The sequence below is a fragment of the Dermacentor albipictus genome, chromosome 1, assembly GCF_038994185.2.
Source record: "Dermacentor albipictus isolate Rhodes 1998 colony chromosome 1, USDA_Dalb.pri_finalv2, whole genome shotgun sequence".
Taxonomy (NCBI): Eukaryota; Metazoa; Arthropoda; class Arachnida; order Ixodida; family Ixodidae; genus Dermacentor; species Dermacentor albipictus.
In genome coordinates this window covers 30,212,042-30,229,727 of record NC_091821.1, presented here as the reverse complement: position 1 = coordinate 30,229,727, position 17,686 = coordinate 30,212,042, and the positions used below count along the sequence as shown (strand labels likewise).

Sequence of the window (17,686 nt, the reverse complement as noted above, 5' to 3'; positions counted from 1 at the left end):
AAAAGCGTCCAGTTCTTCTATAGTACATGGAATTTCCATTTCTGGGACGCGAGACACAGGGACAACACTGACGTCTTTGGCATTGGGGTTGACACACACGCCAGCGACCAGCGCCCGAAAATCACTCGTCACCTCAAGTTGCCTCTGGAAGTGATGTAGGGCTAAGGTCATGAAAGGATGTCGCTGTTGCGGATACAAGCGCAGGCCACGAACACTCCTCCAGATGTATGAAGATGTTTGCGAGGGTACAATGATTCACAAATAGACTTTCAGCGTTCCTGCAATTTTTCCAAACGGCGCGTGATTCTCTTTTGCGTTCTTCGTGCCATTTTCAGGTCACAAACTGCCTTCGTGCACCTGTATCTCCTTTCAGTTCGTTGTCGAAGTGCGGTTAGCCTCTCCAGTTCTACGTCAAATTGGGAACGGCTCACTGTCAATGTTAGCAGGCATGAAGCTTCCCTCATTGCCTCTGTGATTGTATCCTCCAGGCTGCGGCCAAGGTCCTCTCTGCATGCATTTTCCATGCGTACCTTAGATTTACTCCAGTCGATTCTTCGTACTGCATTCGACGAGGTAGAACTATTTAGCCCCCTGATCCGCAAATATGTAGGAACATGGTCACTTGCATGTGTTTCTATGTCTGAAAACCACTCAACTTGCTAACTGAAGCATCGCGACACCTAACCCAAATCCAGGCAACTGCTGTACTTGAGAACTCGCAGGGATGTAGGACTGCGATCATTCATGACACAATGGTCGGGATCACAGGTGAACGACACCAGATCCCTGCCTCTGGAATTGATTGCCGAGCTATCCCACGGTAAGTGATGGGCGTTGAAATCTCCTGTTCAAATCCAAGGACTACTGGTCTCCAGCAGTATGTATTGAAGTCTGTCGCGTTCAAAGCGGCCTGACACCAGTGAGGGTGAATGACACTTGCTTCTTTCTTATTCATAGGCAGACATATTTACTGTTATCATGTGGTTGTACTGCATGGCGGGCATACGTAAAATCCGTGCGGGTGTACAAAACTTTGCTGCGCTCTTCGTACGTCGCCGAAAGAAATTGTTCGTACCCTGACAATTTGATGGGAGTAAGTGCGTTGGGTTCGCAAATAACGATTATGGCAATCCCATTTGTGAAAATATATTGACGGAATGATGAGATGCGGGGCCTCAATCCTCTAGCGTTCCACTGTAAAATCGAAGCTTGTCTGACCTCAGAGCGAAATGAATGTGTTGGATGAGTCACGGTGTCTACTCAAGGCTTGCGATTACTGGACTTAGAGCAACCAGTACCAGAAGTGCACTCTGAGCTGACGGCGTTTTTAGCTTGCCGAGGAGCACGTGAATGGCATTCGTCAGTGATCGAAACATTAAGACCACTTGTTTGTCCTCTTCCGGTAATTTATTGGTGGAAGTTCAGAATTTAAGGCTGCCGATGTGCACTGCGAATTTGCAGGTGGCTGTGGCTTTGACAACCTTGGCCGAGCTGCATCAGCAGCAGCCTTGCATTTTTCAACATTCTGGTTCCTATCAGCCGCGACTGGTCTAGGCGGCAAGGAAGGTAGAGTAGCAGTGCATGTTACGGACGCGGTAGAGGCACCAATTTTCTTTAACGAACGTCGGCGACTATATTGCCGGTTTCTGATGGCTTTGGCAGCCTCCCATTGAGACGAATAGTATCTCGCCTATTGTTTTAGGACAGCCAACTCATTTTTAATGTTTGAGCAATCCTTTGACAAAGCTTCATGGGACCCATAACGATTCGGCCATCATCCGCGGAGTAGGTTTCAGCGCAGCGAGAACACACTGCGGTATTCTTGCATACATTTCTCAAGAAACCGAGCTTCACGGAGTTGAGGCATTATAGTGGCTTCGGTACAAAAGGTCCTACAGGATGCTGAAAATGGCCCTCCTTTACATATGAAGGTAGAGGGTCTCCTTTGAATACTATCTTCAGACAACGTGAGTTGCCCAGGCGGGCGACACTGACGATGACAGCAGCTTCACTGGCTGGCTTGACAAAAACTTCTAAGTCAGAGTTGGGAATGGTGGAATCTACGTCGTAGATGAAACCGGTGGCGACGTCAGCACCCAGCGGGATGTGGGAGCGCACCTTCATTCTGTCCAGGTCGGTGACGGTGCGCAGGGTATTCAAACGCCGCCGCTTGCGTGACATCAATAGCCAGTACGTTGTTACGTGTATTCACTCTGTCAGGAATTTCATCCTTCCAGCACAAAATTAAATTATGGGATTTTACGTGCCAAAACCACTTTCTTATTATGAGGCACGCCGTAGTGGGGGACTCTGGAAATTTCGACCACCTGGGGTTCTTTAACGTGCACCTAAATCTAAGTACACCGGTATTTTCGCATTTCGCCCCCATCGAAATGCGGCCGCCGTGGCCGGGATTCTATCCCGCGATCTCATGCTCAGCAGCCTAACACCATAGCCACTGAGCAACCACGGCGGGTAATCCTTCCAGCATTACAGATAAAGCTTGCCTGTTGAGGCGTTTCATATTCCCGTCGAGTACAGCAGGAACGAAAAGGGTGGTGTTGGTCACAAGCCTCCATTGTGGCATTTCATTCATTGTGCTCGATGACGAAGAAGTCCGGGTGTTACGTCTGTCTTCGCCTTATGGCTCACAACAAGTTCCAAGTCATCGTCGGAGGGCTCCTTGCTGCTCAGTGAGGAGACGCGGGTGTCCTCGCTGTCAGAGTCGCTGTTGCCGCATCTGGCAGACGTGCGAGGTAGTCCACGTCCATCTTCAACGGACAAATGGACGCCTCAGAGGTACACGTATAATTTCACAAAAAAAGCAAGAGATACTCAAACAGCGTTCTGCCAAGCAGACAATTAGTCGGCTTGCATGGAAGATCTTATGCTGTGCGGCATTCAGCCACCGCGTTGCCCTTAACGGCATGGTTGTCTTGAGAAGGGGAGCAATCACCGGAGGCTGCTAACTTTGTAATGTTGCATATTTAAAAAAAAGAGGAAGCGTTAACGAAACTTTGATAGTGTGGCCGTAATATTCCAAGATATAGTTGTAGGGAAGGAAGGTCGTTCCACGTCTACAGTCCTGAAAGAAACGTAGGCGAGAATCCTCAGAGGACCAGCGGTATTTGGTCCGATGATGTTGGAACACCAATGACGACAACGCTGAGGAGGGCAGAGCTGCTAACACGCCATAAGCCCCGTGTTTGACATTATATATCATGAAGCTTCAGGGTATAGCTTTCGTTTCTGGCGGCTTCTTTGTGTGCTGAGGAAACATAACAACAATAAACAGGATTATCATAGCCGCACTAGATGTCTGTTAAGCTGCAACAAGTGCCTTTTAAAAATATGGCTATCACATTTAACAGCAGCATTAATCTCTATCAATCTCACCCCTGAGAAAAACTACAGGACTGCCTCTTAAACGCCTAAATGTGGAATTTAGGTATTTCTTATGTTACCTGAATTATTTAATCTAGGTGTACTTTGATTTTGGGTGCAAGCTTTGGTTGCTAGTTACATGGTTCCCGCTTTGGTAGGGTGAAGATGCTCAAATTAACAATAATCAGCACCTTACTACATTCAAACATGGTGCATTGGGTCATCAATATAAGAAGTACATGTGTATGCATCTCAACTCGGTCGATTGGTGCACTCGCAGATGCTATATACTCCGATGAAAAATAGGTCTTGCCTCAAACTTAGAAGTCGTACGCACAGTACTTATTAAACAAATGGCTAAATGATAAAACTCCATGACTACGGATACGACTTTTCTGCCAAAATGAAAGGCAGAAAAATAAACCAAATACAGCTAAATTAGCCTTTATATATTATCAGAATTGTTCTTTTTTACATGCCGCACATTTCCCATTAAACTGTCCGGAGAGAGAGGAGAATTTTTTTGAAGAAAAGCAGACATCTGGGCCATTTCAAATGCCGAAGATAGTAAGCCTGTACAGTTGAATTGGCCGACCTGTCTACCTTTGCTGTTCATATGCATATACTGCGTGTTTACTCCTTCTCCATAGCATTTTGATCTTTTGTGCATTGAACTTTCCCTGACAATGAAAGAATAACTGAGCATCCAGACACCATCCGTAAACCAAGCACCCATAAACCAAGAGCCCGTGCAACGACAAGTCTGCACATAAAAATATCCCTCTTACTACTGGAATCTCCACACACCATATTATTCTCACATCTAAATATCTGTCTAAACATGACACAGGCACACCCCACACCACCATGCCCTACATCTGCTGCAGGAAGGTGCCCAAAACGGGCTTAATGTACTCCGTAGCCCGCCCATATTATGAGCGTCCCATACACTCCTTTGTTAGAGCTGTGGTAGGACGGGTGTACAGACGTCGAGGAGCGCGTACCATTGCAGCCATTGTGGTCGGAAGGTGGTTAAAGCTAGCGTAAGCGCAGCCCCTGTAGGAAGGTCCTGGATCTAAACCTCCTTGCGCTTCCTCAGCCCTTCACGGAGTTCAAAAACGTACGGAGATGTAAAACAGAGATAAGAACAAAACACAATAACGGTCGACAATGCGAATATCTGGACTGCTGGCCTACACTGAGGGATGGTGAGTTCATGGTCAAAAAGAACGATTGTTTTCACTTGACGTTCATTGTGCTGACAGAGGCATGAGTTTCGTATGTGTTCGAGTCGGTTGCTGACGTTTGCGTTATTGCTATATAAGCGACGGAAACGCGGACGTTGGCAAGCTGCAGCACTTTCTGAAGCCTTCTTAATGTAAACGACAATGAGTGGGCGCACACACGATTTTCAGGAGCTGGACACTCAGGGCAGTCCACCACGTAAAGGGCTCGCCCATGGTCGAACGTTATGTCCTTCAGAGAACGATCAATTGGTGTAACGAGGCGCAAAGTGTGAGGCAACGGACGAAGTGTCCTGGGCACATGCATATGAGATGCTCAGAACACTTGGTAACAGCTTTCTCGTGCATTAGCGTTACCTACTCCAATAAGGAATTAATGGGCATTTGTGAATGCCACTTTCCGCCACAGGCGAAAAGGTAGTGGTGCATCGACGCGGAAAAAGACTCGTCGTAAATCTAGATCGCCTAGTACATGGGAGAGTTTTCTTGCTTGTAGTAGGCGTTACCAGATATTTTCAGGGAGACACAGGACAAGGTGCGATACGATCAATGAGGCATCTAGCCGTGTCCACCATTTCTTTTTTACTTTTCGTAACGTGGCTTCCACGTCATTGCAGCGATGAATATAGCAGTCTACCGAAGGTACAAAGTGCAAATCGCAGCCAGTACCTAATCTAGAAAGCCTCCATTTGGAAAGGGAAAGGCGCAAAGACAAAGAGAACGTTGTCCGCGTGATATTGTTGGGAGAATTCTTGTGACGTCATGATAACGATGATGTTCGAGGTGAAAATCTTCTGTCATTGCCTTTTTTACAACGTATTCAAAGGCAATTTCAGAGCTAAGTGGGCAAGCGAAATCCAAAACAGGCACTCCGAAGTGCATACGGAAATTGCCTGCTCAAGTGCAATCATTTCCAGGACTAGACATTGCGTCGTTACTGGAGGAAGCATTAAGGAGGTACGAGTACCTGAAAACAACATGATACAGCCTGTACCGCTCAATATAGGAGTGTTTTATCGCTTCTTTCTTGAAAGTAGAGAAAGCGGACTACCATTGTGCCCATGGTTATGCAATATACCTTGATGATATTTGAGCGGCCCCAATGAGTATAAAATGCGGTTTCATGAACGAAGCATTTGCCGCGCTCCCGCCGAAAGATACCTTTATTCGAGTATTGATCAACGTGGCCAGAACTTCTCCTCCATAGACAATAACTGCAATCTCTCGCGCTGCTTAATGCTCACACTCGAAATCACAAGCACCAAAGAACAGCATCCACAAGGAAAGAAAGGAGAAACCGCGCCTTTGTTTGTCTTTTCCTCCGTTTCCGTATGTCATTCTCCCTGCGCTGTGGTTTTGTGGAGGCCGGCTACAGAACGGAACGTCGTTAGACATGAAGCACCTTCTTTTTGTGGTATTAGGACCTAACTTAATCAATGAGGAACATTCTCTTTTTCGCTCTCTATAGTCGCGCTCATCTATTTATCAAACGCAGAGGCCTCATTGCACGAGCCGACCTGCCCCCCTCCCCCCCGGCGTGGTTAAGCTGCCTCGATTGACCTGGCGTGGCTGGCCGAATCGGTGCTCGTCCACGAGTAGGTGCTGGTAGGAGGGAGGCAGGTGGTGGCATTACGGCGGCGATGCTGGACCCCGTCGGTCCGTCCTTCCTGCTAGCCGCCGCCGGCCGGCCGGAGAGAAAGGAGTGCGCGCGGCCGTGACGTGAACGGCGGCGGCAGAAGGACAACAAGCGTCGATAGAAAAGGAACCGGTTTGCTGTTGCCTCTTGTGCGCCTCAGCGGACGCTGAGACATCAGTCGCCAGTATGCCGATAGCCAGGAGGGCTTGGATCAACTGGATCGTCGCCCTGCAGGCTCTGGCGGTGAGTGAGCGACCTCACGGCACGACCCCGCGGTGGGCCCGGCATCGAGACCAGGCCTCTGGTGCCGCCCCCATGCCCGGGGCCGTCCGCGCCGCGTCGCACGCCGTGCAGTACGCACGCACGCACGTCTGCGCTTCATCTGCGATCCGTGCTTCCCATCCCTTAACGCGGCCGCACACGAGGAAAAGCGCAGGAAGGCTGCAAGCGCTGGGAGGGATTGTGTGTTTTGTTTCTTGCCTTGCGTTGGAGGCGCGCGCCTGCGCGCGCGCTTCGAAGCTATGTAATGGGCAGTTGAACTTGACATTGCGAGGCCGTCGCGAGGGGCTCCTCGCTTACAGCTGGGCGGGCAGGCTCAATTTGGCTGCAGCGCTACGCCTGTCGTCATCATCTGGCGTCGTCAATTCGACGACTCCACGGAACCTTTCTAGATTACCCATATAGTTGAAAGATTTTGCGTTGGTTTTGTGGTGATTGGCTACGAGGCTGAACACGGTCAGGGTTCACGTCTGTCTCGAGTTTCGCATGCGTTCGCATAAAATGGAAGGAACATGTTCCGTTTTATTTTAACCTTCGAGCCGGCTGAGCGTCTGGCCTTGCAGCAATGGCTCGAGGTAATTCCCCAACTGGCTGCTTCTTAGTCTTCGCGAAGAAATGCATCGAACCAAAAATCACGACAGTTATGTGTACTGCTATACTCACCAAGTGTAATTATATCGCTTACAAGAGCCAGCTATAGTGCTTTGTAGTGCATGTCTCACCCAGGATTATTTTGAAGTGCACAACAAAGGACCTCGGTAAATAATTGTCGTTATTAAGAAAAATGCAATCAATCATGTTGGGGCACACGCTTACAGCGTGTGCCCGTAGCCGACTGGTACGGTGTGTACTGCCTCATCTTAATGGGACGGCTTTCTTCACCGCAAGCTAGTCGCGAAGCCTTCCTTAATGTTAGCTAGTTTTCTTCCTTCGTTGATGTCCGAATGGTTATGCAAATGTCGCTTTATTAACCTATGAACAGCAACATCTTGAATTAATGTTGTGTTTACTTGCTTACCGGTGCCTGCTATATGATTTTTTTTTCCTTCATACTGGACTCTTTCTGTATAGCATTTAATGTTTTTCACTCGCTTTGCTGTATGCGCCGTGGTAGCTTAATGGCTCTGGCGTTGCGCTGCTGACCGCGGCGCAACGCAAATTCCGAACGCTGCCGGCGCGTTTCATTGGAGGCAAAACGCGATAGGCTTCTTTACTTAGATTTGTATACAAGTTAAGCAGCGCCAGGTGATCACGATTAATTTGGAGTCTCCACTACAGCGTGCCTCATAACCATATCGTGGTTTTGGCACGTAGAACCCCCAAATATTTTTTTCCTTTGCTAAATGGTGTTCTTATTGCCAGAAAACTCTGTTGAAGGCCTTATATTATTATTTACTTTCACAAAATATTGGCGCATCATCCGTGGCGGTATATCGATTCGCATAGAGAAATTTAAAGTTGCATAAAATCTTCAATGACAACACTTCAGTGAGACTTCTCTGTCCGTCGCGCTCAAAATTATTTTCTCCTCTAAGTTGTAGTCTTTACGCACTGGCACACTGTTAACACCAAAACAGAGGTGCTTTTAAGGTTGTTCGTAGATTATAGGTACCAGCGTCATCCTAAAGAACACAGTGCAAGCAGAGACAAGCACAGGAGAGAGAGCGCTTTTGCGCTGCATTCCTTGAGATAAACTTATAAACAACTAGTCCTGAACGCCAGCTCAGTTAGATATCAGCTACCGAACAAAGACTGTTGTTCGTTGCCAACTCGAATCGATTGCTTCCATTGCAAAGACATGAGGGAAAAAAGCTAAATATTCACAAATGATATTTCCTCATCGCTGACGCTCTCTTTCGTTGCGCTGGCAGCGCGAAAAACAGGAACATCGCCTCCAAGGCGACGCTTTCGGAATAGTCGGACGGTGGTATAAGCCCATGCTCGACGCCCTCGTAAGGCGGCGAGCACGCCGAAGGCCGAAGGAGATAGCGACTTCACTGCCAGAAAGTGCCTTCATTTATAACGGCTGTTCGCCATCGGCACACAGCCATGACGAAGCATCGTTCACGGGAACTCCGCGTGCAATCATTATTCTCCCCGACCGCGAAGACGACGCTTTGTCTCGTTTTTATCTGTCGCGCGAACACTCCGCTAGTAGTGCCAGTGCCTATGAGTGAAACGATTTGAAACACCATGCGTAGAATTCAACGTCAGTTGTCCTTCAAGAAGGAAATAGCTAAAATTTTTTTTTGCTTTTTGTTCACTACACATAGAAAGAAGTGCGGGAAACTTGTTGACACATTCATGAAAAATCAGTTCCGCGTAGAGAAAGGTTCATAAGGGGAAAAAATCACGCAGAAACTACTCTCTGAGTTATCTTAGTATGCGTAAGCGTTGTGCCCCTTGCACATCTCCACGCAGCCCGGTGTCATTATCGATGTGATGAAACTTGATCCGACCAGTATAAACGACAGCACTGTGGCGACACGAACTGCTGCGGACGACGGCGCAATTAAAGTGAATCGATGACTCAACCAAACTACTGCAGGTGGCGGCGCCAGATATGCTGACTGCGTTCCGATCATTATAAGCTGTTATCGCTCCTTATCGCCTTATCCATACGCGTCGAACCACTATCAACCGTCATCTGCGATGCAGACAGAGTACGGCGAGTGCCGATAGCTTCGTGTGCGGTGTGTTCTTGCTGCTTAGTTCTCGTTGAAGCGATAGGCAGCACTAAGGTCAATTCGCACGCTGCTTCGGGCCCTGTCGTGAAAACGATCGTCTTACACGACGTTGGTTAGGCATAGAAATGCTTACGCATTTCAGATTGTTGTCCACGGGCTGTAGCTCGAAGGTTAGCTCATGTGCTAAAGCGACCGGGGTACGGGAAAGGCACTCGTCCCGGCTTCGATCCCCGGACCAGGGGTGCTATGCAGGATGCGCCGAGTTTCTCGTTCACCCGAGTTTTACCCGAGTTTGCTCGACGGCAGTCAGTGAACGGAGATAGCGCGGAACGCACCGAAGGTGCAGGCAAAAAATTATGTAGACAAAAAGCCGCGTATGACAACATGAGCGCACCCTGCGCGGCACGCTGCTTCCACGTTCCAAGCGCAGAAGGCTGCAAAACGTAACGCGCCAGCGCCGCGTATTGTTATCAACGGATTATCGCAACTTGGCGATACCGTGACTGTCCCGCTGTCTGTCTGCACACTTGCCGTGAGCCGCTTGCCACGCCTTTCCCGGGCGCGTCAAGGGCGTGCCTCATCTTTCGCGCACTGTCTTTCTATTCTGCATCGAATGCGGACAGGGTACATGCGGCGCATTCTTGCACCTACACTTTCACTCAAACGAATACGTTAAAATACAACAAATAAAATAACAAACATTTTTATTTCTTTAGGTATCTGTTTTTCGTTTTCAACGCTAGAAATTTGTGATGACAAACGGAGATCGAGCAAATTATTAAATTTTGCACTTCTTGCCGCGAGTGGCGACAGGGAGGCGAAAGCTTAGAAGCGGTACATTGAAGCGGGTCGCACGCACGAGGGCGTTCATACGGTGATAATTCGCCTAGGGGCGCTGCAGTGCTATTCGCAATAAAGTCGGTCTTGATCCATGAAGGGTCATGGCCACTCTTTCTCTATTAGGGGAATAGAAACGCAGCGCCGCGGTACGGCTGTTCATCGCAGGCGCTTCACTACGCAATTAAGGCCCCCGCTTTACCAACTAAAAACGACACAACAGCTGTCGCTGCCAAATGGCGGTATGTTATTTTAGAGTGCGTAGTGACGCAGTTCAGTGAAAATGTACCTGTTTATCTTTGTGCGCGAAGCCTCTGCGTTATATTGCGAAAAGTGCATGCTGCCCCAGCGACACAATTCATCGCTTGTCATCGCTTGCCAGTGAAGGCGCCTCTGAGCGCATGTGCGCAGTATATGAGTGTGTTGTGCAGTCGAAGGTGCTTGCGGATTACCTCTGCTGGAGCCAGCAGCGATCGCAGATGGATATCGTTACGACACCGCAGCACTCGCATTTTGGCAGGTGAGGGCTCTTGTGTGCAGTTATGAAATCAGATTTCGAACGGAGAGTGGTGTTGGAACTGTTGAGTGCGCAGTGCTTGTGATGAAGAAATGCCATGGCACTGGGTCTAGAAGAGCGAGCGATTCTCGGACGCTGATCGTGTTTACGACGCTGTGGCTCCGTTTCATCACCGATGACAGAGCAGCCATCTCAAACGACTGCACTCCTCAGCATCGTCGTCCCCCGCGACGCATGCAGCTACAGTGACATGCCGATAATTATTTACTGTGCGCTACGCGCCACAATGCAGGCAATGAAACCGTGTTGTGCGGCCATCTCAGCCCGAGAAGATGTATGCATGAGCCAGCGACAGTCAACGCTTTGTTTTTGATAGTGGTGCTCAGTACATCACCGATGACAGTGCGTTGTGCGTGTTTTGTGTCGGCGGTCAAGATTGTTGATGCCTCTCAGCTCGACACCGCGTCGCTGTTGCCGGAATATAAGTTGGGCGTGGCCCAACTGTAGTGGGTGCGCGCGCAATAGTTACATGCCTCGCGCGGGGCGTGACCTCTGGTTTTGATTGACAGGCGAACTCGTGCTAAACTCGTACATCGCGAAACCCCCTCCGAGTTCAACTCGGGAACATGGCGGCGGCAGCAGCAGCCTGTTTCATTGCATCCAGCGGCAGCAAGCGTCAGTATGACCGTCCGGACCCGTTCACCTGCATGACCGACGGGGAGTTTCAGCGTCATTTTCGCCCTTCGAAGACATCAGTGTGCTGGCTGTGTGACGAGCTAGGCGAAGACTCTCGTCTGTGGAGACAGCGTGGCGGGCTTCATTCGCTCACCGTCGTAGAGCAAGTCATCTGTGCCCTCCGTTTCTACGGGACTTGGAGCTTTCAGGGAAGCGTCGGCGCCGAGCGTTACATTGGACGCCATCAAACTACTGTTAGCAACTGTGTCAGAGATGTGTCTGACGCGCTTATCGATGCGGCAGTGCGTAAGCTGTGGCTAGCTTTCCAGAATACTGCGGCGGAGCGGGCATATATAAAAGAATGCTTCCTACTTCGTGGGAACATTACGAACATAGTTGGGTGTGTCGACGGAACGTACTGTTGTGCCATTACCACAAGCCCGGATTCCGAATCTGCAAGATGCAGAATCTATCCTGCGAGCGCCCTAATTCTCCCTTCACAAGTCAAGATGCTGAGCCGTCAGGCAGCGGGGTCCTGCGGGAGAAGTTTCGGCTAGCCGCATGTTTGGACGTGTCGGCGTGTGCCAGACAGCCCGGCGCCGCACCTCCCTTTGCCTGGAGGTCTCCGCGCGCGCGAACTTTGAACCGGGTGGCCAGCGCGGTCGCTGGTTGGACCCCTCGGACGACCGTCGTGTGCTGACTTTGTATTGGGCCGTTTGAGTGACAATGGTTCCTCGGGGATTATAAAAGCAGCGTCGCGCTGCCTGAAAAACAGGATCCGCCGACCCACCGGGAGAGAGTGTCGCTCCCGACTGGGGTGAGATGTGTCACGCGTTTTCGCCGGACGTCGTCGTGCGAGAACAGTCGCGTTTGTTGTGAGCACTCGGCCCCAGTGCCGACCCGTTCATGTCCTGTATGATAACCTGTATATAATGTATAAAGTCCCTTTTGTTATTCTCATCGACGCCAGGCTCGGAGTCTTCGCTACCAACGCTCTGTCACGAAACGGGTGACGAGCGCTACGGGACCACAAAGCCGTAATCGTGGTGCAGCGGTACAAGTTCGTAACACTGGCGGCACCGGTTGGATGTCGTAACACTGGTGGCACCGGTTGGAAGTTCGTAACACTGGATGGCAGCTACGGGATTGACCGGCATCAGCTACCTCGGCGCGGTGAGTGCCTGAAGTTTACCTCAAACACCAGACTTTCTCTGACACAGGTTATAGTAGCTTAGGGAAGGATTTGGTGTTGCATTGTGATAACCTTGTGTGTTTCAAGCCTAGTAAGAGTGTTTTGAAAACCAGGGGATGCTGAGGGGGTAAAACGGGGCAGTGTGTGAAATACTTGCATATGTCTTACTAGTAGTGTTATAGTAGCGTACGGCAGGTATATTCAAAAAGGGTAAACAGCAGGAGGACAGTGTGAACGATGGAGAAGTACAAGGTGAAGGAACTTCTCGAAATTTGTGAGGAGTTGGGCATTGAGTTGGGCTCAACCAAAAGAAAGAAAGCGATCCTTGAGGTCATGAGGACTGGGGACGTAACGGCTGAGGAAGCCGCAGAGGCCTGGGCGGATATCAATGAACGTCGGGAAAGGGAGGAGAAGGAACGTTGCGAGCAGGAAAGGAAGGAAAATGAACGACGGGAAAAGGAGGAAAGGAGAGAACAGGAACGTCGCGAAGAGGAAAAGGAGGAAAGGAGAGAACAGCAACGTCGCGAGGAGGAAAAGGAGGAAAGGAGAGAACAGCAACGTCGCGAGGAAGAAAAGGAGGAAAGGAGAGAGATTCGTGAGCACGAGCTTAAAATGAAAGAGTTGGAGACCCGAAATAGCTCGCCAGCGCCTAGTCTCACTTCTAATGTTCCAAGAATACGCGATCAACTTCCACCCTTTGTCGTCGGAGAGGATATGGCCAAATACCTCGTGAAATTTGAGCACGTGTGCGAACGGAATAGCATTGAGCGATCCCTTTGGGCACAGAATCTGTTAGCCTTGCTTCCTGGGGAGGCATCAGACGTAATAACTTGCTTATCGAAAGAGGCGTTTGAGAGCTACAGTGATGTGAAGGAAGCGCTACTGCGGAAGTACAAATTGTCGCCCGAAGCTTTCCGGCAGAGGTTCCGGTATGCAAAAAAGGGCAAGGAGTCGAATGTTGACTTCGCGTTTCGTCTAAAAGCCGACCTGGTGGAATGGCTGAAGGGCGAAGAGGTTTACGACGACCGCGACAAAATTGTCGAATGCATCGCGTTGGAGCAGTTCTACCGTTGCATTGATGAGGATGTCCGGCTCTGGCTGCAAGATAGGCTAAAGGAGGTTAAGCTAAACAAGGCAGCAGAGTTAGCGGAAGAGTATTACACCCGCCGCAGCTTGCACAGCAAGGCAGTGCGCATAGAAAAAGCAGATAGAAGAGATGGGTTTTACGGGAAGCCCGACGAACGAAAGGAAATCACGCGTCGCGAGTTTCGGGACGACGAGTCCCTTCCCAAAGAAACTGTAAGGGATGGACAGAATGCATCTCAGAATGATGACGATGGTCCGAAACAGCGAAACGAAATGACGCGTTCTTTTGAAAAACGGAAACCGTTAACCTGCTACAATTGCAAAAAGCAAGGGCACATCGCTGCAAGCTGCCCAGAGAGAATTGCTTTTGCAACGATACAGGAAACTCACAAAAACATACGTCTATTGGAGCCCTATGTGCAGGAAATTAAGGTAAACGGCAAGAAGTGCCGAGCACTGAGGGACTCTGCAGCGACTATGGACGTTGTTCACCCGTCTTTCGTCTCCTCGAGTGATTTTACGGGAGAGTGCGCTAGGATACGGCAAGTGGCCGAGGAGAGGAGTGTCTGTTTACCGATCGCAACGGTTGTCATTGAAGGAGAGTTTGGGAAACTTAACACAGAGGCCGCTGTGTCTGCCGCCCTCCCGGAGCAATTTTCCTACCTCTTCTCAAATAGCTCGGAGCAGCTGCTGAGGGATCACGGCAAATCATTCTTTGCCGACGTGGCGTACATGGCCCCCACGCGATCCAAAGCGCGCCCGCTGTCGAGGGAACTTGACTTAGCGTCGGTGAGCGAACAGCGGTGCGGTACAGGGACCGATCAGGGTAACTTGAGTGGCGAGCAGTCGCGGGAGAGGCAGAGCTCGGAGGCTGGCCTAGACGAGCGGGTCCTGGAAGTGAGTGGGAGTGACGCGTGCAGTGCTAGCCGCGATATAGACTCGACGCCGCAATTAGGCGACGCGGGCTCCACACTCGCTCCGGTTTCCGCCAGCCGGCAGGAGCAGGCTGCAGTTGAAAGAGAAAGCCTGATTCGCGAGCAACAGGAAGACTGTTCATTAGCCGATCTGAGGAAGAGCGTCAAACGGGGAGTGAAAAAAAAGAGGGTTTCATTTGGCAAGGAATCTGGCTTATTGTACCGACGCTACACGGATAAGCAGGGTCGCAAATATAAGCAGCTTCGGATTCCGCGAAAATATCGCCGGGAAAAATGAATGACCTTATTTGCTTCCTCAGAAGTATGTTTTCGGTCCAAAGCGATTTCAAGGAGACCATTCTATTTGTCATTATTATTGCTGATTATTAATTGTTTCTATTTTGGTGCGTTGTTAATTTGAAAACTGATTGTTTGAGCCTTGTGTGCTAGATCGTACACCTGCCTCTTGTTGCAGCGGGAGCAAAAGGGGATAGCGATTTAGCTAGGTTGATTTGAATTATGGCCTTGTCTGGTGTTTGACGGGAGACAGAGGGCACTTGTTCGTGTTGGGTGTTGCCTTTTGCCGGTCGGTTTTGCAAGCTGCAGAACGACCAAGCGGGACCAGTGGCGAGAAGCAAGGTCTTAGGAACGGCCCGAGCGGAGCTGGTCAAGGTGCCTTGGCCACGACGTGGTGAGCAGAGCTCCTGTCCTGGCGAGTCGGACCTGGGCACGTGAAGTTACCTGGCGTCCCGACACTGGACGTGAACTTGGACGAGCCTGACGAACGTGCGCGCCTGGCATCCGAGCCACGTGGAGGCAGCTCGTCTTCCCGGCGCCTTATCTGAGGGCGGGGATGCTGTTGTGCCATTACCACAAGCCCGGATTCCGAATCTGCAAGATGCAGAATCTATCCTGCGAGCGCCCTAATTCTCCCTTCACAAGTCAAGATGCTGAGCCGTCAGGCAGCGGGGTCCTGCGGGAGAAGTTTCGGCTAGCCGCATGTTTGGACGTGTCGGCGTGTGCCAGACAGCCCGGCGCCGCACCTCCCTTTGCCTGGAGGTCTCCGCGCGCGCGAACTTTGAACCGGGTGGCCAGCGCGGTCGCTGGTTGGACCCCTCGGACGACCGTCGTGTGCTGACTTTGTATTGGGCCGTTTGAGTGACAATGGTTCCTCGGGGATTATAAAAGCAGCGTCGCGCTGCCTGAAAAACAGGATCCGCCGACCCACCGGGAGAGAGTGTCGCTCCCGACTGGGGTGAGATGTGTCACGCGTTTTCGCCGGACGTCGTCGTGCGAGAACAGTCGCGTTTGTTGTGAGCACTCGGCCCCAGTGCCGACCCGTTCATGTCCTGTATGATAACCTGTATATAATGTATAAAGTCCCTTTTGTTATTCTCATCGACGCCAGGCTCGGAGTCTTCGCTACCAACGCTCTGTCACGAAACGGGTGACGAGCGCTACGGGACCACAAAGCCGTAATCGTGGTGCAGCGGTACAAGTTCGTAACACTGGCGGCACCGGTTGGATGTCGTAACACTGGTGGCACCGGTTGGAAGTTCGTAACAGTACGTAGGAATTAAGGCGCCTTCAATGTCAGCTTTACTGTGATTAACAGACTTTTTCGCTGGTTGGTCACTTTTTGCCGATTGTTCTAATTGTCTGTCAGGGTGCCTTCCAAATGGCTCACTTCCTTGGGAAAGAGGTTATTTAAGCATAAATAGATAAATGGATATCACAAATTGTGTGAAGTAACCTATGAATCCTAATCTCATAAATAACTTGGGGTTCTTCATTGGTGAAGTTACTAAGTATGCACAATGCTGAATTTTGGTCATGCGTAATCTACCGGCCGCACTATGAAACAGCGAGGCATTGCACAATTTGTTGCAGCGCCAGATGTGGATGTTGCGCCAAGCCGGTTGTGCCTCTGCATTTGTGGTGAAATGAAAATGCATTGAGGATCTTAGTGTGTTGGCTTGCATGAAGCAAATACTTCAGATTGTTTGCTTTGTTCACTGTCGATGCATGTGCCAGAGGTTCAGTGCATCTTCTTTTTTTGGGGGGGGGGCGGCGTTATTCTGGATGGATAAATTGTATATTTTCGTCTCATAATGGGGCTCTAATTCTTAAGCAGTAGAACAATGCACATCTGATACTTTGCAGAACTCTCTCTATGTGAAGATGTCATGAACCACCAAGGCAAAATTGCATATCGGGAGAAATGTGGTGCAGATGCCAATGAAAAGTGGGTCTTTAACCCACCATGATAAAAATAAAAATTGCAGAGCAAATAGACCATTTGTACAGCTTTAGAGCAATGATTACACAAAACGTGTCTATGCCCAAACGAGTAAACGCTTGCCGCAATGCCAAAGTAGGCTGAGCGACATGCAGCATATATTGGCATTGAACATGTCTCGTAACCGTTATTTTTATTGTAAGCCCTTGCTGACACACCTTTCCCTCCAGCACTCCCTTTACTGAAACGTGGCACTGTCTTTCCATTGGTGTCATGATGATAATGGCAATGGCAGCAGCAAGGCTGGTTAATGCTTGCCTCTTTGATTCCTGTGAGTTCAGTGGTAAAGAATATGGCACGTGCATACATACAGCTGTGCTGCAAAATTTAACATTTGTGATTTTTCGGAGAGCTAATTTGTGTTGCGAAATTTCAAAGATGTGCACCATTGTGGCCTAATAACTAGAGCATTGGTGAGGTTGAAGACGGTGTATTGGTATCGAAGCTTGAAGTTTAATTGCACAACAATTTGACGGGACACAAAGAGAAATACACACAGCAGAATGCTTTGCTGTGTGTGTTACACTTCTTTGTGTGCCATTGAATTGTTGTGCGATCCAACTTCAATTAGAGCATTGGGCTTCTTTGGTGCAGGACCGAGGAAGTGTGAGCTATTCGACAACATGCGAGTGCCTTGCCACACAATTATGGAAGTCGGAAGGTTTGCAAACAAAGCTTTGCTTTCAAATCCACCTGCTCATGTAATACAAGCACTGATTGAAAGAACCATCATACAAAAATAATGGTGAAATCAATGGCCTGTGAAAAGTGTAATTCGTATATAGGCACTGTTGACATAATAGGTGCCATACCGGCCTCAAAATTGTACTCGACAGAGCAGTTGGTTTCCTATGTGAAGCACAACCTCCCATTACATGCTGTGCAAATAACCAAGCTCGGTTTGTCTTGACGTGCTACACAACATTTAGTGCAATC

General features: G+C 49.6%; 1 protein-coding gene across 1 annotated transcript in view; it reads left to right on the top strand.

Moving 5' to 3' along the window:
- Window positions 1-6,280: 6,280 nt before the first annotated feature.
- Window positions 6,281-17,686, top strand: part of LOC135906026 (uncharacterized) — a 159,828-nt gene continuing 148,422 nt past the window's right edge. Inside the window, exon 1 of the mRNA XM_065437168.2 lies at window positions 6,281-6,507. Coding sequence (XP_065293240.1) covers window positions 6,451-6,507 — 57 coding nt within the window. The 5' untranslated portion in view covers window positions 6,281-6,450. The remainder of the gene's footprint in view (window positions 6,508-17,686) is intronic.